General features: G+C 48.1%; 1 protein-coding gene across 2 annotated transcripts in view; it reads right to left on the bottom strand.

The window, feature by feature from the left end:
- LOC141271149 (membrane-spanning 4-domains subfamily A member 4D-like) overlaps positions 1–23,453 on the bottom strand; it is a 62,655-nt gene that overhangs the window by 13,571 nt on the left and 25,631 nt on the right. The window contains exon 4 of one of the 2 annotated variants that reach the window (XM_073681249.1): positions 2,568–2,624. The exons of the other annotated variant lie outside the window; for it this stretch is intronic. Coding sequence (XP_073537350.1) covers positions 2,568–2,624 — 57 coding nt within the window. The remainder of the gene's footprint in view (positions 1–2,567; positions 2,625–23,453) is intronic. 2 annotated transcript variants of the gene reach the window in all.

A 23,453-nucleotide genomic window follows, 5' to 3' on the forward strand; every position in this document is an offset into this window, starting at 1 on the left:
GACATATTTAAAATATGCACATAAACATTATTCACATATGTAAATGTAGCATAAATAAGCTATCTACTAAGGAATGCCTAAAGCATAACCAAACAAATAGAGAACCAGATGCATACCACTAAGTTTGTAACTTAAATTCCTTGTCTGGCCTCAGGGTACAAGTCTGCACTCAATCTATGTGACTGTAGACTTGTGAATCTTAACATCGCATGGACAGCGTACTGTGAGGATTCTCCTGTGCTGGCACCCAGAGTGATGAGCGCATGACCACAAGTACTCTATGTGATTTTCAGACATGCGGTCACATGCCGACTAGACGTGTGCAGCCTTGCTCAATACAAGTGTATTGAGCGAAGCAGGACAATTCTAGTTGGAATGTGGCTGGAAGTATGCAAATTGCATACCTGCGATCACATAAGAATCCATCGGCACTGGAGAATTGTGGCGCCCTGCTGCGCATTGGTGCCACAGAACCCAGAAGGGTGCATGGATGGACTTCTCCACAAGGGGCCCTCACACATTCACACACCTCCACCCTACCACCTCAGACCAGCAGAGGAAGCCCGTTAGGGATATATATATGGAGGGTGGAGGCAGGCAGTCTAGTTTTTAGAGTTCAGTGTGCTCAGTGAGAGAGCAGCACGGAGGCTGCTGTGTGAGGCAAGTTGAGGCCTACAGCACGTGTGAAAGCCTAGTGAGGGCCCTGAGTGTGGCCGAAGGCGAGAGGAGAAGGAAGAAGTAACGAGGGGGCAGAGGAGCGTACCAGGCTCACCCCAAGATATATACTGGACACCGGGTCCGCACTTACAGGGACCCTTTACACCCAGTAGGAGCCACCGGAACACCTGGAGGACTACAGGTCCCAGGTTCACCATACGCTAATTACAGTACCAGGGTTAGGAGTCACGGAGGCCCCAGCAACCAGTGAGAGTGATCTCCAAGAGAAGGCCCTACCACCAGGTCAGCAGGTGCAAAGAGAGACAGTAACCAAGCTAGGCCTAGTTCCAGGCAGGCCAGAAGCTTAACGAGTAAAGCCACGGATCAGGAGGCCCTATACCCGCTCACTGGGGAGAGTCCAAAAGTGCGCCCTTCGTCCGGAGTACCCTGGACCGTGCCGGCATCATCACCAGTAAAGGTACTGAAGCTTACCACCGTGTGAGTGTCCGTCTTTCCTCCGGGACCGTCCTGCTGTCTCTCCCCCGCATCCACCATCTACCCCTACACTGCCCTGGAGCTATCTCTACCTGTGGAGAGCCACACTATCCCTGCTGCACACCAGCTCCAGAGGACTGCTCCACAGTGGCGGCACCCTTTTTGCCGCATTCCACAGGTGGCGTCACAAACTTTCCAAATCCCCTATAAATTTCCCTTTTTACTGACCGCCCTGGGTCACAGACCGGGCCAGCCACCTTGATATCCCCCCATACCGGCATTCATAGGCCTGGTACCGGGTACCCCACGGCTCAGGGGGCGCGTCAGAATCTTCACAGAGTGCATTGTACACAGTGTATTGATTTACAAATCTGCAGTCACATATAGTGACTGCAGACTTGCATCCCAAGTCCAGATAACACCTTTAATCTTTTTTCTGATGGAAATGTTGGTTATTCCTCTTCACGTTCCCATGGTCATAGCCCTAACAATTATATATGTTGGTTTTTTTTTCCCATAAACTTTAGCATATGAGGCATTTTTTTTGACAGACAATCTGTTTTGTTTTAGGTGCAATTTTGCCTTCTCAAAAGTAATTATAATTTTATTATAAATTATATTAAAAAAAAAAATCAACTGTGCCATTTTTAGTTATGCCATTTACTGATCACTATATTATACCTGTTGCTGTTGCAAATAAATGGATGATATCTATGTTCTTCACTGGTGTGCGACTTTATTTAATGGACTCTGTCAGCACAGACTGTTCATACCTAGTACAGGCGCTCGGTGCATCATGACGGAGCTAAACATTTAAGTACCTTCCATACTGCTTGATATCCATCTGCCTCCTCCCCTCTTTAACGCTATGAAGTCAGAGTTGTCAATGAAAGAAGAGGGGATGGAGAGAGAGGGAAAACAAGTCGGTGGGAAGTTGTAGTTAAATGTTTGGTCCCGCACTGATGCACTGAGCGCCTGTACTTGATTTGAACAGTCATTCTGTGTTGACAGAGTCCCTTTTAAAAAGTGTACTGCAAAAATGAGACTATTGTAATTATTTTTGCACTGTTTTTAGGCAGATAAAAGTCTTTCTTAAACAACATTGATTTCTGGTAAAGTTTCTGGTTTCCATATCACAGATCCTGAGTTTAAATCCCAGCACTGACAAGCATACTGTATATAACAAGATGAGATTTGTGAAAACTATAAAGGCATCCAGTAAGAGCAGTCAGATCCTGGGGGAAGAAAGCAACAGACAGAGAGATCAAAACTGCTGAGAAACGCTGCTCAGATCAGCATCATGTATGACCCCTATGCAGCTGCACAAGCAGAATGTCCACTCATGGAAGAGTCAAAACAATATTTAATAATATAATAATAGTAATAAATATCTCTCCCTATAAGAGGGTACTCACCAGGCAGATACTAGGTTTAGCCTGAGCTGCTATTGTCAGGGATCCTGCTATGATATACTGAAAAATAAATATTAATAGTGAATTATAATAAAATGTAAAATAGCATTATAAAGCACCATACAGAATAGGGACCTCTATATCTGTGCATGAGGCTAATTTAACTGTCAAGTAATCTGTTACAGGAGAAATTAATGCTACTTAAAGGTGTCCTATCCTAAAAAATGTCACTTAGAGGGGTTGTTTTATCTTCTAATAATACTGCAAAGTGATTGGAAAAGCAAGCAGCTTTGCAAATTACCCGTTGTATCAGCAGTGACCAGTTTCCTAGGTAATTAACACAGCGCTTACAAGCTTTTTGCTGTAGAGCTTGAAAGCACTCCTCTGAAGCGACCCGGCCAGCTTCAGTCCCCTGTGTTCCTCTGATGCTGTCTCTGCTTGTAGAGCACATGGTTTGGGCCAGCGGAGCCAGCATTTGACTGATCTGAACTGTCAGTCAATCAGGAAGCCGGGTGGCAGAGGAGCTGTGCCATCTTATTAAATAACCTCTTTAAGTGCAGATGCGCAGTGTCCCTGTTCAATCACCACACGTGTACTCCTACTTTCTTGCTGCGAGGTAAATGTTTGTCATAGTGCACCCCTCTCATTCCTTACTAGCAAATCTCTCACCAGTATGGCTGACTCCATGATGAATAGTAATCTTTACCATTGAGCCAAGGAAATAATTAGCACAGCACCTTACATGAAATCTAAACAGCAGGAGAACGTTGGATGTTTTTAGCCCCTATGCAGCAGGACAGATGACACAAACGGTATGACCACACTTCTATGGGGTATATGAATATCCCTGATGAAGCTTAAGTGATGGGGATACTAGGTTTTACCATCTTTATTCTCATTTCCCTTGTCCTTTCATTGATCCTGTGTTGATCTTTCACTTGTTTTCACCATGTAATGACATGTACTATGACATTTTTTCGTGAATGAAGCATTGTCCATATTGATCATGCTACCAATTAGTATTATGTGTGACTCGCCCCCTGGGCCTTGGGGCACTCGGAACCGGGCTTCAGTGCAATGATGGGGGTAGTTGTGGCAACCCGATCCCGTGGCTCAGGGTGGTCAGACTAAATGCTGTGGCAGACTATTTGTAGGGTTTTGAATGTCCGACTACGCCACCCGTGGATTGCGGTCAGGGAGGACCGCCGCTGCAAGGCAGACCGCTGGGGCTGATGTAGATATGCAGCACAGGGATAGGATAACTTCCCACGGGAAGAGTGTAGCCTCAGGGCAGTGTAATAGGATGCTGGGGGTGATGGTGCAGGGTGCAGCGTAAATCACACCGAGTCTAATGATGCAGTCCAGGGTCTTTTATTGGTGGTAATAAAGCAGACCCTCCCGGGAGTACTGGCTAGCGTTAGGGGCCTGGTTAATCTGTGAGCAAACAAGAATCCTGCTGGCCAGGTGGAGTTGTAGGCCTTCCCGTCTGACTGCACTCTTCCTGGCTACCTTGCTGAAGTCGTGTAGTAGCCCACGTCCCTGAGTATACCGTGTGGTGCTCACCCGTATTGCTGGTGACTTGGACCCTCTGGTAGCTTCCGCTCCTCGATGGCGGTACCGGTCCCTTCTGTATGACTGAGCTTCCGGGCTTCCTATGGCCAGAGGACCTGAAATCCCCTGCAGGCTGGTTTCTGCTGCTGGATATATAAGTCCTCACAGCCTCAGACTCCTGTGTCTGGTTCTTAGCGTCTTCTGCCAGGACGAACTTTGCTTAGCTCAAGTCCCTGGTCTTCAGCTCCTGGCTCCTACAAAGCTCCTTGCTCCTGTTCTGTCCCTTCCTCTGGAACTTCACTCTCTCTCTAACCCCGCCCCAGATCCAGTTTATATAGGGCAGGTTCCTCCCCTATCTGGTCTGGGACAGGAGGTGTTGCATGTTAAGTGCTCCGGACCAGGAAACTCCCACTTGCTCTCAGACGTGATATTTCTATCACTGTGGCAACCAGACCCCTGGGGTGCCACATTCCCCCCTAGTGAAATTTAGTACTCCGGGACTAAACACATTTTTACCACATAACATAACAGGGTATAAACAATAATACAACAACATATGTACAAGAAGTTTAGTCTTTAAAGGTCACGGCGCGTCCGTGACCGGGTTTCCATGTCACCCAACGGGGTGAAGTCTTGAACGGTTGCGGGACCTGTCCAAAGCAAACCCCAAACGTTGGCCCTGGGTGTGGCTGCAAGGCGACGCGAACTACTTTGGACCACACGGGGCCACGCCAGACAGGTTTTTCTTCCGTGGCCGTCTTCGCAAGAGGCACCAAGTGCAACTATTTACAATGTAGTTCCGGTTATTCAGCGTCCATAACCTGACAGTCCAAATAAACCTGCAGGGTAACTAGAGGAACATAATTACTAAACAGGCAACAAAAACATAAACCATTTTCAGCATTTGCAATTTACAGGTTAATCCACATTACATTCTAGATTCTCCAGTGAGCGGACATCTGTCCTCTAGTGCTCCTGGTGGACCTACGTAACCCACTATTTGGCTCTGCACTACAGGGTGTAGGAGGTGTTGCGGGTAGGCCTGGCAGCTTCCTGCGTGCTCTTTGGCTTACTAGGGGCACGACAGGCTCACTACTAGCAGAGGGTTGATTCTCCTGGGTTGCTTGTATGGATCCTTCTGCCTCCTGGGCTGGCTGCTCTCCCGACACTCCCTGTTCTTCTGTAGGCCCTTGAGGGGCTGGCTGGAGAAAGGTGATGACGGGTACCACGACTGCTTTGTTGATTTGCGTCCAGGACCGGGGAAAGTCTCCGAGTATGGTACTGATCATTTCTTCCTTTTCCTCTGCGGGTTGAATGATATCCTGGTCTTCTTCAGCACCTTGTAGCTGCTCGGGACCCTTCTTCAGGTGGTCTCTGGAGACAGTGGCTGTAGTCTCTCCTCCATCCTTACTGATGACACATACTTTTGGGTTCTCATGGCTTGAGGGCAGTACGGTGTATGGGTCCTTCTCCCACTGGTCATCCAACTTTTGGAGCCGTCTCTTCCTCTTCAAGACCTGTTCTCCAGGTGCCAGGGGAACAGCGGGAGCATGTTGGTTATAAGTCCTCTCTTGCCTTCCTCTTGCTTGAGACAGACTTCGCTCCACGGTCTCCTGTACCTTCCGGTACTGCTGCTGCCGTTCCGTGTCCCAGTCTGCTTCTGGTGAGGGGTCCTCGGGTGTCAGGACTCCCATATCCAGGTCAATTGGCAGCTTACCAGGCCTTGCTCTCATTAGGTAAGCCGGGGTGCAGTTGGTGGAATTTACTGGGATATGGTTATACAAGTCCACCAGATCAGGCAGTTTCTCCGGCCACAGGCTGCGTTCCTCCAGAGGCAACGTCTTGAGCAGGTCTATCACTACCTGGTTCATTTTCTCACACATCCTGTTGGTTTGGGGGTGGTAAGGCTTTGTCCTTATCTTCTTGCAGCCATACAAGTTGCAGAACTCCTGGAAGAGCTCTGCTTCGAAGGCTGGACCTTGGTCAGTCAACACTTGCTCAGGATACCCGTGTGGACGGCAGAAGTGCTGCTGGAAGGCTCTAGCTGCTGTTTGAGCCATTAAGTCCTTGACAGGGACCACCACCAGGAACCGGGAGTAGTGGTCTACGATGGTGAGGGCATAGACGTACCCGGACCTACTCGGAGCCAGCTTCACATGATCCAGGGCTACCAGTTCTAGTGGTTGCTTCGTGATGATGTGCTGCAGGGGGGTCTTCTGGCTGGCACGGTCCTTCCTCCTCAGGTTGCACGGGCCGCAGTCTCTGCACCATCTCTCAATGGCCCCTCTCATGTCTACCCAGAAGAACCGGTCACGCAACAGGAACTCCAGCCTCTTCCATCCGAAGTGCCCTGCTCCGTCGTGGTATGCCTCCAGGACCATAGCCGCATCCGTCTCGGGACCACTACCTGCCAGGTCAGCTCATGTGTCCGGGAGTTGACAGTTCTCCGGCACAGCTTCCCCTTGTAGAGAAACAGTTTACTCTTCTCCTTCCACAGCTGTTTGGTCTCCTCCGGGGCGTCTGGGTCAAGGCGGGCATCAGCCTGCGTCAGCATCTCTTTTACAAGGCGGACTGCTCGGTCACTGTCTTGCGTCTCCGCCCAGCTGTAGTGGGGTAAGGGATTGAACATGGCGGAGTGCCTGTCCCTTACCCGGTGGGAATACTGGGTAATCCCATGACGGTGAAACGCGGGGAATTCAATCTCTTCCAGTTCCTCTGGATCTTCCCCTCCGTCCGGTAAGTTTGGCATCCTGGACAGGGCATCTGCATTGGCATTTGAGCGTCCTGCCCGGTATTTGATGGTGAAGTCATAGTTGGACAGGTGGGCCATCCATCTCTGCTCCAGGGCACCAAGTTTCGCAGTGTCCAGATGTGTCAACAGGTTGTTGTCCGTGTACACGGTGAACTTGGAAGAGGCAAGGTAACGCTTGAATCGTTCCGTCACTGCCCACACCACTGCCAGGAACTCTAGCTTGAAGGAGCTATAATTCTCAGGGTTTCTCTCTGTGGGCCGTAGTTTTCGGCTGGCATAAGCGATTACCCGTTCTCTCCCCTGCTGGATCTGGGACAGCACCGCTCCTAGTCCGATGTTGCTTGCGTCCGTGTGGAGAATAAAGGGCTGGCCGTAATCAGGGTATGCCAGGATTTCATCCCCCGTGAGGGCCATCTTCAGCGGGCGGAAGGACTCCTCTTCCAGCTTGTCCCACCTGAAGGGTGGCTTCTGGTTTTTGGCCTTTCTGGACTGGCCTATTAGGAGGTCCTGCATAGGAGCGGCCATTTTGGTGAAACCAAGAATGAATCTTTGGTAGTAGCCTACCAACCCGAGGAACTGCCTCACTTCCTTTATGTTGGAGGGTCTTGGCCAGTCCTTAATCACTGTGATCTTATCAGGGTCAGGAGCTACTCCATCAGCACTCACCACGTGTCCCAGGTACTGCACCCTTGGTTTCAGTAGATGACACTTGGAGGGTTTCACCTTTAGGCCGAAGCCTGCCAGGGCATCGAACACCTCTGCCAGGTGCTTTAGGTGGTCCTCATAGGTCTTGGAATACACGATGACATCGTCCATGTATAGCAGGATCGTCTCGAAAATTCTGTGCCCCAGACAGCACTCCATCAGCCTCTGAAAGGTCCCTGGTACGTTGCAGAGTCCGAAAGGCAAACAGTTGAATTCACTGAGACCCATCGGGGTGGTAAACGCGGTCTTCTCCTTGTCTGCCTCTGCTACAAGAACCTGCCAGTACCCGCTAGTAAGATCCAAAGTGGAGAAGAAGTTAGCAGATTTTAATGCAGCTAAAGATTCTTCTATCCTAGGTGACGGGTACGCATCTTTGTGTGTGATACGGTTGAACTTTCTGTAATCTACACACATCCTCATGGTGCCATCTTTCTTTTTCACAAGAACTAGTAGAGCTGCCCAGGGGCTACAGCTATCCCTGATTACCCCAGCCTCCTTCATTTCTCGCAACATTCCCTTGGCATTCTGATAGTGTGCAGGGGGTACAGGCCGGTATCTCTCTTTTATGGGTGGATGGTCTCCTGTGGGGATTTGATGTTCTACCCCCTTTACTTGCCCAAAGTCTAGCGGGTGTTTGCTAAAGACCCTTTCGTACTCCTGAACCACCCGGTAGACTCCCTGTTTCTGATGCGGGGGAGTGGAGTCAGTGGCCACGCGCAGCTTCTGGCACCAGTCCTCCATTTGTTTCTTGGAGCCGTTACCTTCCTCTGGGGGAGATGGAGGCAAGGGTTCCACGGCCCTTACAGAGTTCTGGTTAATGGTGAACAATTTGGCTAGCGGGGCATACTGGGGCAAGTATACTTCTCTTTCCCCAATGTTTAGGATGCGGACAGGTGCCCTCCCATGGCGGACATCAACCACCCCCCGTGCCGTCAAAATGGTGGGCCTACTGTCTGAGTAAACGGGTTCTACCATAGCTTGGTAGTCTCTACCCCTCAGACCAATAGCTGCTCGACACCAGATCATCATCTCACTCTTTGGGGGCATGGCGATAGGGAATGGGTCACTCATCCTAATGCTACCAATCTCACTACCAGACAGTTCTACCTGTTGCCGTTTCATCAGTGCCCGGATCTCCTTTTGTAGGACCCGCTGCTGGCCGGAGCTGGCGTTCAATGCAACCTGCTGTAAAATGGCAATTACTTCTGAAAGGCAATTCTCAATAACGTAAGTACCCAAGGTTATTTTAGGGTGACTTTCACGACGGTCAATGTCCACAATAATCAGTCCCTGCGCCGGCAGTTCAACTTTACCAATTTTGATGGTCACCTCCTTGAACCCGATCTGCGGCACGGGCTGACCATTACTAGTGATGATGCTCAAGTCATTATCTGGGTAACGGGTAATATCCGTGTAATCCCAGTATTGCTTGAAAAGTAAAAAGGGGATGGTGGTTACCTGCGACCCGGTGTCCAACATTGCACTCATTGGAATGCCGTCCAGTACCACAGGCAAGACCGGTCGTCCCCCCACATACTTGTCACGCCAGTTTGATGGGCATGATGATCTTACGCCTGGTCGTTGGCCCTTAGCCCCAGGTTGGGCTCATTTAAATTACAGTACCTTGCCATATGTCCTGGTTGGTTGCAGCGGCGGCAGATGGGCTGTCCGTCCTCGTTGTAGCGGTCGCTGGGTCTTCCTCTGGACGATGGGATCGTCCTCTGTCGGCGCCACGGGACGTCCTCCGGACTGGTGGCCAGCTTGATCCTTCCTGGAGAGGATACCTGTAACGACTGCACAGTCCTGGTTAATGCGGCAACGCTTTTGGTCAGTTCTTGGACCTGATGGTACAGGTCTGCAGCCGGGTCTTTATCCAAAGCCTGCGCACCATCTTCCACAGGCTCTGCAGACGAGGGCGCCGCCTCCTGGTGATAGGTAATAGCAGGGCACCGGTGGGTTACAGCGCTACCCGGTGCCGGTTCTCGGAGCACCCGGATGGCCCTGTCTTTGAACTTTGCAAAGTCTAACCCAGGGTTCTGCAAGGCCATTGCAGGTAACTGGGTTCGGTGGGCGTTGGACAGCAGACCCTCAATGAATTGCTCAGTCAACAGTTCATCTGCATTCCGCACACTGTCAGGGTCTGCCTGTTTAATGGCCCCAGGGCCTCTTGCAAATTCAAAGCATAGTCTCTTATACTGTCTTGGGCCCGTTGCCTGCACCCATAAAATCTCATTTGATCTCTGCTGAGATACGGGTATCAAAAGTGTCCTTCAGACGGGCTAAGAACTCCTTCACGGTCTCCTTGTCCCTGACTGACCAGGACTTTACTTCACGTTGGGCTGCGCCAGTTAGCTGGCCTATCAATATGCTCACTTTTTGTCCCTCTGTCAGGAGGTACACTTTAAATAGGCTGTACAGTTTCTCTTTAAAGTCGCTTAGGGTATGCAACTCCCCTGAGTATTGGGGCAGCCAGGCCGCTCCGGGGATGTAAGGCATCGTAAATGGCATTACTGCGGCAGCGGCCGCGTTGGTGGTGGCAGTCCCCTCCGCTTCCAACATCCTCCTCCCCCCCAGTCGACCGTGGCCTACCTTCTGTTGCTTCTTCTCCGTAGGCCGCGGCTCCGCAGGCGATCGTCGGGGTGGAGGACCTTGTGTCGCGTCCTGGTGACGTCAGCGTCCGCTCGGCTCCTTTCAGGACCTTGCGCAGCGTCCGTGCGTAAGACGGGGCTTCATGTCTCGCATGGTTTGGACGTCCAAGCCCCTCTTCTTCCCGCGTGGCATCCCGAAAATGGCGTCCGATGGCGGGAAAATGGCTGAAGACGGCGGGAAACGACTGAAGATGGCGGGAAACGACTGAAGATGGCGGGAAACGACTTTTGAGGTACGTGTACAGTCTTTTCAGGCGCGCAATACCCGTTTGTGGCAGGTTGGACACAATCCCGCCGACTACGCCAAAAATGCTGACTCGCCCCCTGGGCCTTGGGGCTCTCGGAACCGGGCTTCAGTTCAATGATCGGGGTAGCTGTGGCAACCCGATCCCGTGGCTCAGGGTGTTCAGACTAAATGCTGTGGCAGACTATTTGTAGGGTTTTGAATGTCCGACTACGCCACCCGTGGATTGCAGTCAGGGAGGACCACCGCTGCAAGGCAGACCGCTGAGGCTGATGTAGATATGCAGCACAGGGATAAGATAACTCCCCACGGGAAGAGTGTAGCCTCAGGGCAGTGTAATAGGATGCTGGGGGTGATGGTGCAGGGTGCAGCATAAATCACACCGAGTCTAATGATGCAGTCCAGGGTCTTTTATTGGTGGTAATAAAGCAGACCCTCCCGGGAGTACTGGCTAGCGTTAGGGGCCTGGTTAATCTGTGAGCAAACAAGAATCCTGCTGGCCAGGTGGAGTTGTAGGCCTTCCCGTCTGACTGCACTCTTCCTGGCTACCTTGCTGAAGTCGTGTAGTAGCCCACATCCCTGAGTATACCGTGTGGTGCTCACCCGTATTGCTGGTGACTTGGACCCTCTGGTAGCTTCCGCTCCTCGATGGCGGTACCGGTCCCTTCTGTATGACTGAGCTTCCGGGCTTCCTATGGCCAGAGGACCTGAAATCCCCTGCAGGCTGGTTTCTGCTACTGGATATATAAGTCCTCACAGCCTCAGACTCCTGTGTCTGGTTCTTAGCGTCTTCTGCCAGGACGAACTTTGCTTAGCTCAAGTCCCTGGTCTTCAGCTCCTGGCTCCTACAAAGCTCCTTGCTCCTGTTCTGTCCCTTCCTCTGGAACTTCACTCTCTCTCTAACCCCGCCCCAGATCCAGTTTATATAGGGCAGGTTCCTCCCCTATCTGGTCTGGGACAGGAGGTGTTGCTTGTTAAGTGCTCCGGAACAGGAAACTCCCACTTGCTCTCAGACGTGATATTTCTATCACTGTGGCAACCAGACCCCTGGGGTGCCACATGTGCACAGCCCATTGTCTAATATCCTTGACTAAGACTTGTGTGTAATAGCTCTTATATTATGGCGATTTTAATTAGTTTGAATTTTCCATGCATTCTCCTTTATACTATTATAGTTTATTGCTTGTAGCCAATAAAGTGTTATTGCAATTTAAAGGGTCAAGTTGGGGGCAATTATTATTATTTTTTTGCCTAAAGTGTAACCGTTGTTTTAATTTTTATTTCATAAATCAATAGTACACATAAAAATAAGTAACTGTTATATGTCTTATAAGAAAAATCTGCTTCTTTCTCTGCCAGAATTGATCAGTCATTATCAAAAATCTCAATTCTGAGGTAAAATCTATATTCATGGAAGACGGACTGTCCCATTACTGAGATAGGAGATGGCTGTTGCTACTGATAAGATTCTATTCAGGGGGGGAGCATAGAATTCATAGAATTGTATGCATAGCAACTGCCATCTCCTATCTCAGTATTGGGAAAGTCCGTCTTTTATATTAAATAAAAATTAAAACAACAGTTACTCTTTAACTCCTTAACGACATTTGACGTAAGTTTACATCATGGCGATCATGGAAGCACAGCTCCCGAGGTCATGACGACCTCCAGGTCAGCCAGCTATGCCAAACCCATTAGAACATGTTGAGAGCATGGTCTAAGAGGCTTCTGTCAGGGCAGCACCGACAGGTATTATGCAATGCATTATAACAGCAATCAGACCAATAAAACCTAAAGTCCCATAGAGAGACTAAGTAAAAAAGTAACAAAAAAATTGAAAAATACTTTTTTAAAAAAATCATAAAATAAATAAGCAAAAAATTAAAACAAATATTAAACCAATATTATGTAGAAAAATAAACAAAAAAATACATATATTTGGTTTTGCCGCGTCTGGAATGACCCGACATATAAAACGATCATACTATTTAAAGGAAATCTGTCACCTCCCTGGGCGATATCTGACCTCTAATATGGGCATAGAGGTGATAGAAATGTGAATCTATATCTACCTGTATGGCCCATATCAGAGGTATACTTGATTTGTAATAGCTTTTTATTAAATTAGCTTTGACATGCTTCCCGTCTTGGGCACGCAAAGAAATCCCCGCCTATTAGCTTCATTTCCATATCACCCCCCCCTCCCCTGCACATCACAGGACACTGTGACGTGCAGTTCTTGGCCGGATCCCGCGCCTGCGCAACTTACCCTGTTTACAAGGCGCTCTTCTTCCTGCAGTCTGTGTAGCCTTGTGGAGCAGGAAACTTCTGCACAGGCACCGGGAAGGCAGAGTGACGCACCGGGAAGGCAGAGTGACTCACCGGCGCCTGCGCACAAGTTTCCTGCTACACAAGGCTACACAGACGGCAGGAAGAAGAGCACTGTCCATACAGAGAAAACAGCGCAGGCACAGGATCTGGCCGGGAACTGCATGTCACAGTGCCCTGTGATGTGCAGGGGAGGGGGGGATATGGAAATGAAGCTAATAGGCGGGGATTTCTTCGCTTTCCCCAGACGAGAAGCTTGCCAAAACTAATTTAATAAAAAGCTATTACAAAGCACGTAGACCTCTAATATGGGCCATACAGGAACAGAGGCTGGACAGATATCTGTCTGGGATGATTTAGTGAATCCTGCTTTGAGCAGGGGGTTGGACCAGATGACCCAGGAGGTCCCTTCCAACTCTACCATTCTATGATTCTAAGTATAGATTCACATTTCTATAACCTGTATGCCCATATTAGAGGTCTGATATCGCCCAGGGGGTGACAGACTCCCTTTAACCCCTCCAGTAAAGTTCGAAACATAAATTAATAAAAAGCGTGACTAAAAAAACTATGCTTTTTCATCATACTGCCCAAAAAAGTGAAATAAAAAAGACAAACATAATTAAAAATGGTATCGCTGAAGATGTCAGCTTGTCATGCAAAAAACAAGCTGCCATACAGCTCTGTCAGCAGAGAAATAAAAAATTTACAGCTCTCAGAATATGCAAAAACAATTATTTTTTCTTTAAAATTGTTTTTATTGTGTAAAAGCAGCAAACCATAAAAAATTATATAAATGTGGTATAACTGTAATCATACTGACCCAAAGAATAAAGCTGTCTTATCACTTTTACCACTTGATGAACGGCATAAAATACAATTCCTGAATTGCTAATTTTTGTTTATTCTGCCAAAAATTGGAAAAGAAAGTGATCAAAAAATGTTATGTGCCTGAAAACAGTACCAATAGAAACGTCAACTCGTCCCACAAAAAAAACAAACCCTCACATGACTTGGCAGAAATATACCATAGAAAAATTATAGCTCTGAAAATATGGAGATGCAAAAACTTTAGTTTGCAAAAAAAAGCATCTTTTAGTGTGTGACAGCAGCCAAAACGTAAAAAAAAAAAATCTGGTATCGCTGTAATCACACCGAACCAAAGAATAAAGTAGTTTAATCACTTATACAGTACAAATAAATGCATAAAAAATAAAGAAAAACAATTCTTGACTGGCGATTGATTTGTTCATTCTGACTCTCAAAGATCGCAGTAGGGCTCAGCTCACATTTATCTTGCACTCTACTCTGAGCGCTTACACCAGGGTCTCCATGTTTATCTATGAAATACGTGATTCAGACGGAATCCCCAGTGGAAGCTTCCTTGTAATGAGGCAGATGGAGGCACTGCGGATGCCATCTGATCTATGATCCGGCAGTGTCCGTCTTTTTAGGAGTGCATAAAAGCACAGTCAGCCACAGTTTTGTTCACCTCTGAAAAGAAGGACACTGCTGAACAGAGGCAAGATGGAGTCAATAGTAACTCTGCTGCCTCATTATAGTGAATTGACCCATCGGAGGTTTCATCTGAACCACGTAATTTGCAGATTTTAACAGAAACCCAGGTGTAAGCGGTCAGCATAAAGCACAGGATAAATGTAATCCAAAATGGTAAAATGTTCCCAATAAAAGCTTCAACTCAATCCACAAAAAAGAAAGTCCCTACTCAGGTCCGTCATTTCTCATTGAAAATTTAGTGGGCTTCCACATTACTGGTAGTATAAAGCCTTTGGAAAAGTGCTAAGAAATTCAGTGAGTACTCTGTCCTCAAATCCAAATGCCCTTCTCCCTTCTGAGCCCCATAGTGTGCCTAAACCATATTTAGCGTCCACTTGTTTGGCATTTCTGTACCGATGAGAGCCCACTTAATATACAGGTGCAAGTCTCCAGAAGCATGAGCTGGGCACAACGTACTGGTCACTACAATGTACAGGTCGCTACAATGTACTGGGCACTATACTGGCAGATTTCCAGTTTTCACTTGGCAACATCCATGGCTGCTTGTTTCTGGAAAACATCCATGGAGTCAAAATCATCAAAAATATGAGGCTAAAACAAAATTTTTAAAATGTAATTATTTTTCTTTCTCTGCCCAATGGTGTGAAGCTCTGTGACACACCTGTGGTGTCAATATGATCACAGCACCCTTAGATGAATTCATTGAGAGGTGCTGTTTGTAAAATGTGCTCACTTATGAGGGGATAGGAGTTCTGCTACTTTGGCACCTCAGGGCTTCTTCCAGGACTTGGCACCAGCAAACCATAACAACAAAATCTGCATAATATGGCACTCTTTCCCTTCTGTGCTTTGCACTGTGCCTCAAACTTTATTTTGGACCACATATGTATCGGCGAACTCAGGAGAAATTGTGTAACAAATTGTACCATTCATTTTCTCCTATTATCTCTTTTGAAAATTAAAAACTTGAGGCCAAAACAACATTTTAGTGGAAAAATGGTAATTTTTTTATTTACTCAGTTATACATTTCTGTAAATTGCTTGAAGGTTAAAAATGCTCACTACACCCCTAGATAAATTCCTCAAGATGTTTCAGTTTCCAAAATGGGGTCAATCTTGGGGGTTTCTGTTGTTTTGGCATTTCAGGGTCTCTTCAAATGTGACATGGCATCGGCAATCTATTCCAACCAAAATTTAATTCCAGAATTCAGTTGGCGCTCCTTCCCTTCCGAGCCCTGGCATGTTCCCAAATAGTAATTTTATACCACATATAGGGTATTGATGTACTAAGGAGAAATTGTACAACAAATTGAACAGTCCATTTTCTCCTGTTACCTTTGTGAAATTGAAAATTTGGGGCAAAATGAATATTATTGCTGGAAAAATGAATTCTTTCATTTTCACGGCTCAATGTTATAAAATTCTATGAAGCATCTGTGGGTTCAAGGTGCTCATCACAAATCTAGATAAGTTCCGTGTAATTTTCTAAATGGAATCACTTGTTAACGGTTTTACTGTTTATGCACATCAGGGACTTTAAAAACACAACATGCTGTCTGCTATTGATTACAGACAATTTTGTATTTAAAAAGTCAAATGGTGCTCATTTCCTTCCAAGCCCTGCTGTGTGCCCAAACAGTAGTTTCCCACCATATATGGGGTATCGGCGTACTCAGGAAAAATTGCCCAACCTATTTTGGGGTCATTCTCCTGAAGCTAAATCAACATTTTTGTGGGAAAAAGAAAAATTTTCATTTTTTCCTTCCACATTGTTTTAATTCCTGTGACGTACTTGAAGAGTTATTAAACTTCTTGAATGTGGTTTTAAGTACTTTGATGGGTGCAGTTTTTAGAATGGTGTTATTTTTGGGTATTTTCTGTCATGAAGGCCCCTCAATGTCACTTCAAATGTGATGTGGTCCCTAAAAAAATTGGTTTTGGAAATTTTGTTGCAAAATTGAGAAATTGCTGATCAACTTATAACTAGTGTTGAGCATTCCGATACTGAAATATCAGGTATCGGCCGATATTCACGGTATCGGAATTCCGATACTTAATTCCGATACTTTTGCAATATCGTATACCAGAATCGGAAGTTCCCATAATGCAATGAGCCAGTTTCATTTTATTCAGCCAATGAGGATCCTAAGAAGTGTGGGCACATCCAGTTAGGCATGTAGGCATCTTAACTAATGGCATGGCTGTGATTGGCTGCTGAAATGATGTCATGATGCACTACAAAAGCCGCCGCCGCCATTTTGAGCTCACTCTGCTGTGAATTCAGTTAGGGATAGGACGCTGTTGTTCTGAGGGACAGTTTTAGCTACCTATTTGGTCTATTCTGCTTTACCCAAGCTACTTTATAAATCGCTGTGCCTTGCAGCGCTAGTGCACAGTTCTCTGTGCTGTTCACCGCTGTCTGCAAGGTCTCTGTGTGTGAGTGCAGCTCACGCTGTAGTGTGTGCTTCAGCCACGTCTGGTTGTAGTGCACTCAGTGTGTGTCACTGCCTCATACATTGTCCTTTTTTGCCAATTCATAATTTTTCCTGATATCTCCTATTAGTGTGGTGGTTCCATCCGTATTCAGCTAAATTGGTTCCAAACACACTATATAGGAGTAGATAGAGAAATTTTTTTGTCTTGCAGCGCTAGTGCACAGTGCTCTGCATCTGTACTGTTCACCGCTGTCTGCAAGGTCTGTGTGTGTGAGTGCAGCTCACCCTGTAGTGTGTGCTTCAGCCACGTCTGGTTGTAGTGCACTCAGTGTGTGTCACTGCCTCATATATTGTCCTTTTTTGCCAATTCATAATTTTTCCTGATATCTCCTATTAGTGTGGTGGTTCCATCCGTATTCAGCTAAATTGGTTCCAAACACACTATATAGGAGTAGATAGAGAAATTTTTTTTGTCTTGCAGCGCTAGTGCACAGTGCTCTGCATCTGCACTGTTCACCGCTGTCTGCAAGGTCTGTGTGTAGGGATAGGACGCTGTTGTTCTGAGGGACAGTTTTAGCTACCTATTTGGTCTATTCTGCTTTACCCAAGCTACTTTATAAATCGCTGTGCCTTGCAGCGCTAGTGCACAGTTCTCTGTGCTGTTCACCGCTGTCTGCAAGGTCTGTGTGTGTGAGTGCAGCTCACCCTGTAGTGTGTGCTTCAGCCACGTCTGGTTGTAGTGCACTCAGTGTGTGTCACTGCCTCATACATTGTCCTTTTTTGCCAATTCATAATTTTTCCTGATTTCTCCTATTAGTGTGGTGGTTCCATCTGTATTCAGCTAAATTGGTTCCAAACACACTATATAGGAGTAGTTAGAGGAGCCTTTCTGCAGCATTGTGAACTGTAGCCCCAGCCAGATTAGTATTTGCCTATTTTTTGTAGCCTCATCTATTGCATTGTAGGTTACCTTCCTATATTGTAATAGCTACAAAAAGTTTGTGATACTATCAGTATTACATCTTTGGGCACATCCAGTGTCTTTTTGTGACAAAAAAACCTAAATAAAGTTCACCAAACACTCCACTTTACAGTTGTTTAGGCCAAATTGAAGCCGTTGACGGATGGATGGCAGCTAATGCATCGACTTCAATTAGTTCCAGATCCTCTCAGGTCCTGAGCACTGAAGAGCACCCATCTCTCTCTTCACCACCTGCCAAATTGCCCAGGCAGTCAGAGAGCCCTGGACAGGAGCCATCTCTACTTCTGTTCTCTGAATCTCTTGGCTTGGAAAGAGGGGGCCAGCCAAGCAGAATTCGAGAATTTGAAGAAGAGGTAGTATGCAGTGATGCGCAACCGTTTTGTCTCTCTGAATCTGAAGAAGCGGGTGGGCCAGTGCCTATGGTCAGCAGCACACCTCAGTACGCATCTGATGATGAGACTCAGGTGCCACTTTCTGGTGCGTACTGTGCTGTCGAGACTACCCAGGAGAAGCAGTTGTTTGAAGAGGGTGGTGTAGATGATGAGGTCCTTGACCCATCATGGCGTGAGGGACAGGAAGGTGGTGGGAGCAGCTCTGAGGAAGAGATTCCCCGAACAGCCCAAAAAGGAGGGCGAGGGAGGGGGCAGACTTGGTTGCCTGTAGCCTCCACTTCGGCACCCATTAGGAGCATGGCTCTTCCAAAATCCAAAGCGGGCGCTCCCAAGACTTGCAGTGCCTGGTCCTTTTTTGACACAGTTGCAGATGACATTTGCTTTGTCAAATGCAAGCTGTGTAATCAGAAGGTGAAAAGAGGGAAAAGTGTCAGCAACCTCAGTACCACAAATATGTGGAAACACGTGCGGAATAAGCACGTGGTGGAGTTACAAAAATACACTGAAGACCTAGGCCAACCTACAGCGCCACCTACCACCTCTTCAGCTCGTGTTGTAGCCTCTTCCTCCAGCTCACACACAGCTGGTTCGGCTTCCTCACAGGATCGCCATGGAAGAATCTCTGTCACTGTTGTACAGAGACACAGTGTAATTCCACCCACAGCACCACTTTCCCAGTCATCCTCACACTCCCAGGCCAGTCTACAGCCATCGTTAGCACAGGCATGGGAGAAAAGGCGCCCATACTCGGCAAACCACCCCCAAGCACAGACTCTGAATGCTGGCATTGCTAAACTACTGGCCCTTGAAATGCTATCATTCAGGCTGGTGGAGACTGACACCTTCCGTAACTTTATTGCATTGGCAGTACACACAATACAACGTGCCCAGCAGCTTTTCTTTCAGCAGGCAAGCAGTCCCTGCCCTGCAACATCATGTGGAGGGAAAAATTAAACAAGCGCTACAAAACACCGTCAGTAGCAAGGTCCACCTGACCACCGATGTGTGGACCAGTAAGCATGGACAGGGACGATACCTTTCCCTCACTGCCCATTGGGTAAATGTTGTGGAGCCGGGTACAGATCTTGAGAGTGGTGCTGTACGTGTTCTGCCAACTCCAAGGATTGCAGGAATCAAGTCTGTACACATTGACTCCTCCTCATACTCCAGTTCCTCTGAATCAGCGCTGCAGGAGCCGTCACGGTCTACCTACACATCGACCCGTGAACGGTTACCTGTTATGATGACCGATATGAGCACAGCCGTGGCCAAACGTCAACAGGCCGTATTAAAATTAATTTCTTTGGGGAATCTAAGCCACACAGTGCAGGAGATCTGGAATGCCATCAAGCAGCAGAGCGACGTGTGGTTTGTGCCAGCGAATCTCCAGCCAGGCATGGTAGTGTGTGACAATGGCCGAAATCTGATGGCAGCTCTGGGCCTAGGCAACCTCACTCACATCCCATGTCTGGCACATGTACTCAACTTGGTCGTGCAGAGTTTTTTGAGGTACTATCCGGATCTTGATGCACTGCTTCACAAGGTCCGCATAGAGTGCGCTCACTTGCGGCGTTCCAGCAACGCAAGATCACGCATTGCAGCTCTGCAGCGCCGATTACGTCTTCCGGAACATCGCATCATATGTGACCTACCCACCAGGTGGAATTCAACGTTACATATGTTGGAGAGGTTGTGTGAGCAGCAGGCAGCAGTAATGGAGTACCAGCTGCAGCAGGCGCAAACAAGTCGCATTGCGCGCCATTCACACTTCACCACCACTGAGTGGGCCTCTATGAAGGACATTTGCCAGGTTTTGCGTGCCTTCGATTATTCCACGCGGATGGCGAGTGCAGTTGATGCACTAGTCAGCATGACTATCCCCCTTATCTGCCTGCTTGAAAAAACACTGCAAGCACTAAGGGACGAGGTTTTGGAAGAGGTGGAGGATGAGGAGTCACAAATGCCATCTGCTTCTCTACTGTCTGCGCAACGTGGTTCCTCACAAAGGCCTAGGCAGGGGACACTTTGTGAGGAGGATGAGGAGGAGTCAATGGATGAGGAAGACATCTGTCCAGAGGAGGGAGGTACACAATGCTCTAGTAGTCAGTATCTAGAGCGAGGGTGGGGTGATGCAGAGCAGGCAGAGATCACGCCTCAAGCAGGGGACAGCGTTTCTTGGCCAGTTGGCAGTCTGCAGCACATGGTTAATTTCATGCTGCAGTGCCTGAGAAAAGACCGCCGCATCGCCCACATTCTCAACACGGCTGATTATTGGGTGTCCACCCTCCTAGATCCTCGCTACCGGGACAACTTACAAAGCCTCATAACACCGTTGAACCGGGAGCGTAAAATGCGGGAGTACCAAGACGCACTGGTGCATTCCATCATGTTCTCCATTCCAACCGAGAGCAGTGCTGCTAGTGCTTTACAAAGCAGCTCAGTGCGTCGAGGCAGTGGAGGAAGCTCTGCACAAAGAGGGAGCAGAAGCAGCGCCTCAGCACAAAGCAAGACCAGTATGGCCGAAATGTGGCAAAGTTTTGTGTCCCCGCCGCCACAAATGTCTGCACCATCACAGACGGCTCCTTGTCTTGCCCTCTTAGTGTACTCCCAGACGGCTCTTCTCCCTTCAAGTTTTGGGTATGTAAGCTGTATACATGGCCAGAGCTTAGTCAGTATGCATTGGAGGTGCTAGCTTGCCCTGCTGCTAGTGTATTATCGGAACGCTTCTTTAGTGCCGCAGGTGGCGTACTTACAGACCGTCGCATGCGACTATCCTCCGATAACGTTGACCTGCTTACTTTTCTCAAAATGAACAAGGCCTGGATCTCTCATGAATTTGCCAGTCCTCTTCCAGAATAAATAATTGGTTGGCAACAGTATCCAGGTCTCCTGTTGTGTTCATGATTCTACCACCTGAACTGTAATCCCTGAGCTCCAACACCGCCAGTTGGCGCTCGGAAGTGCCGTCTGCACAGTCAACACTTGCTGCCGTGTTATTGGGGTTCAGTAACGTCAGCTGTTCCCCTGCTGTGCGGTTGGCAATTTCTCCTGCTCTGTCCACATTCTCACTACTACAGATTTTAAAGTTGCTCCAATTACACCTCTGGCTCCTCTGTTTTCAGTATTATCCCTGAGCTCCAACACCACCAGTTGGCGCTCGGAAGTGCCGTCTGCACAGTCAACACTTGCTACCGTGTTATTGGGGTTCAGTAACGTCAGCTGTTCCCCTGCTGTGCGGACGGCAATTTCTCCTGCTCTGTCCACATTCTCACTACTACAGATTTTAAAGTTGCTCCAATTACACCTCTGGCTCCTCTGTTTTCAGTATTATCCCTGAGCTCCAACACCGCCAGTTGGCGCTCGGAAGTGCCGTCTGCACAGTCAACACTTGCTGCCGTGTTATTGGGGTTCAGTAACATCAGCTGTTCCCCGGCTGTGGGGACGGCAATTTCTCTTGCTCTGTCCACATTCTCACTACTACAGATTTTAAAGTTGCTCCAATTACACCTCTGGCTCCTCTGTTTTCAGTATTATCCCTGAGCTCCAACACCACCAGTTGGCGCTCGGAAGTGCCGTCTGCACAGTCAACACTTGCTGCCGTGTTATTGGGGTTCAGTAACGTCAGCTGTTCCCCTGCTGTGCGGACGGCAATTTCTCCTGCTCTGTCCACATTCTCACTACAACAGATTTTAAAGTTGCTCCAATTACACCTCTGGCTCCTCTGTTTTTAGTATTTACCCTGGGCTCCAATACCGCTAGTTGCTGCTCAGAAGTGCGGTCTGCACAGTCAACGCATGCTCCAGTGTTATTGGGGTTCAGTAACGTCAGCTGTTCCCCAGCTGTGTGTCCGGCAAATTCTCCTGCTTTGTCCACATCCACTGTACTACTGATTTAAAACTTGCTCCAATTACACCTCTGGCTCCTCTGTTTTTAGTATTTACCCTGGGCTCCAATACCGCTAGTTGCTGCTCAGAAGTGCCGTCTGCACAGTCAACGCTTGCTCCAGTGTAATTGGGGTTCAGTAACGTCAGCTGTTCCCCTGCTGTGTGTCCGGCAAATTCTCCTGCTTTGTCCACATCCACTGTACTACTGATTTAAAACTTGCTCCAATTACACCTCTGGCTCCTCTGTTTTCAGTATTTACCCTGGGCTCCAATACCGGTAGTTGCTGCTCAGAAGTGCCGTCTGCACAGTCAAAGCTTGCTCCAGTGTTATTGGGGTTCAGTAACGTCAGCTGTTCCCCTGCTGTGTGGATGGCAATTTCTCCTGCTCTGTCCACATTCACACTACTACAGATTTTAAAGTTGCTCCAATTACGCCTCTGGCTCCACTCTGTTTTTAGTATTTACCCTGGGTTCCAGCACCGCCAGCTGTTTCCCAGCAGTGTCTTTAGCATGGGTACTCCCTCCTGCCCAGCCTGGTTCAAGCACGCCAGCTGTTTCCGGGTAGTGTCAATGTCACTTTGCCTCCAATGCGTTGTCCTGTCGTGTTGCGGTCGGGTTAGCCGACTCTATGGTGCCTGCAGTTTAGGTGACTCCTATGTGGGCTGCAGGATCTGGCAATGAAGGCTGGTTCCATAGTGCCAATAGGACAAGCACTCGCTGTAGGACTGTGTGTTTTGGTAACTGCAGCCGGCTCGCGGCCTTGAAACTTTTTTTTACATGGGTACCTTCTGCTACCCATCGGGGTTCCAGTATCGTCAGCTGCTCCTTGGTAGTTTCATTTGCTCTTGTACCTTCTACTACCCATCTGGGTTCCAGTACCATCAGCTGGTTCTCGGCAGTGCCTTTGGCTTAGGTGCCTCCTTCTCGGTATCCAAGTTCCACCAACGTCTGCTGGTCCTTGGTAGTGCTTTCTGGCACAGGTACCTCCTGCTTAGTAACCAAGTTCCAGTACCGTCAGCTGGTCTTCGGTAGTTCCATTGGCTCTTGTACCTTCTGCTACCCATCCGGGTTCCAGTACCATCAGCTGGTCCTCGGTAGTTCCATTTTCTCTTGTACCTTCTACTGCCCATCCGGGTTCCAGTACCATCAGCTGGTTCTTGGCAGTGTCTTTGGCACTGGTACTCCCTCCTGCCCAGCCTGGTTCCAGCACGCCAGCTGTTTCCGGGTAGTGTCAATGTCACTTTGCCTCCAATGCGTTGTCCTGTCGTGTTGCGATAGGGTTAGCCGACTCTATGGTGCCTGCAGTTTAGGTGACTCCTATGTGGGCTGCGGGATATGGCAATGAAGGCTGGTTCCATAGTGCCAATAGGACAAGCACCCCCTGTAGGACTGTGGGTTTTGGTAACTGCGGCCAGCTCGCGGCCTTGAAACTTTTTTTACATGGGTACCT

The sequence above is a fragment of the Phyllobates terribilis genome, unplaced genomic scaffold (assembly GCF_046119375.1).
Source record: "Phyllobates terribilis strain yellow unplaced genomic scaffold, ASM4611937v1 Scaffold_5__5_contigs__length_657084704, whole genome shotgun sequence".
Lineage (NCBI taxonomy): Eukaryota > Metazoa > Chordata > Amphibia > Anura > Dendrobatidae > Phyllobates > Phyllobates terribilis.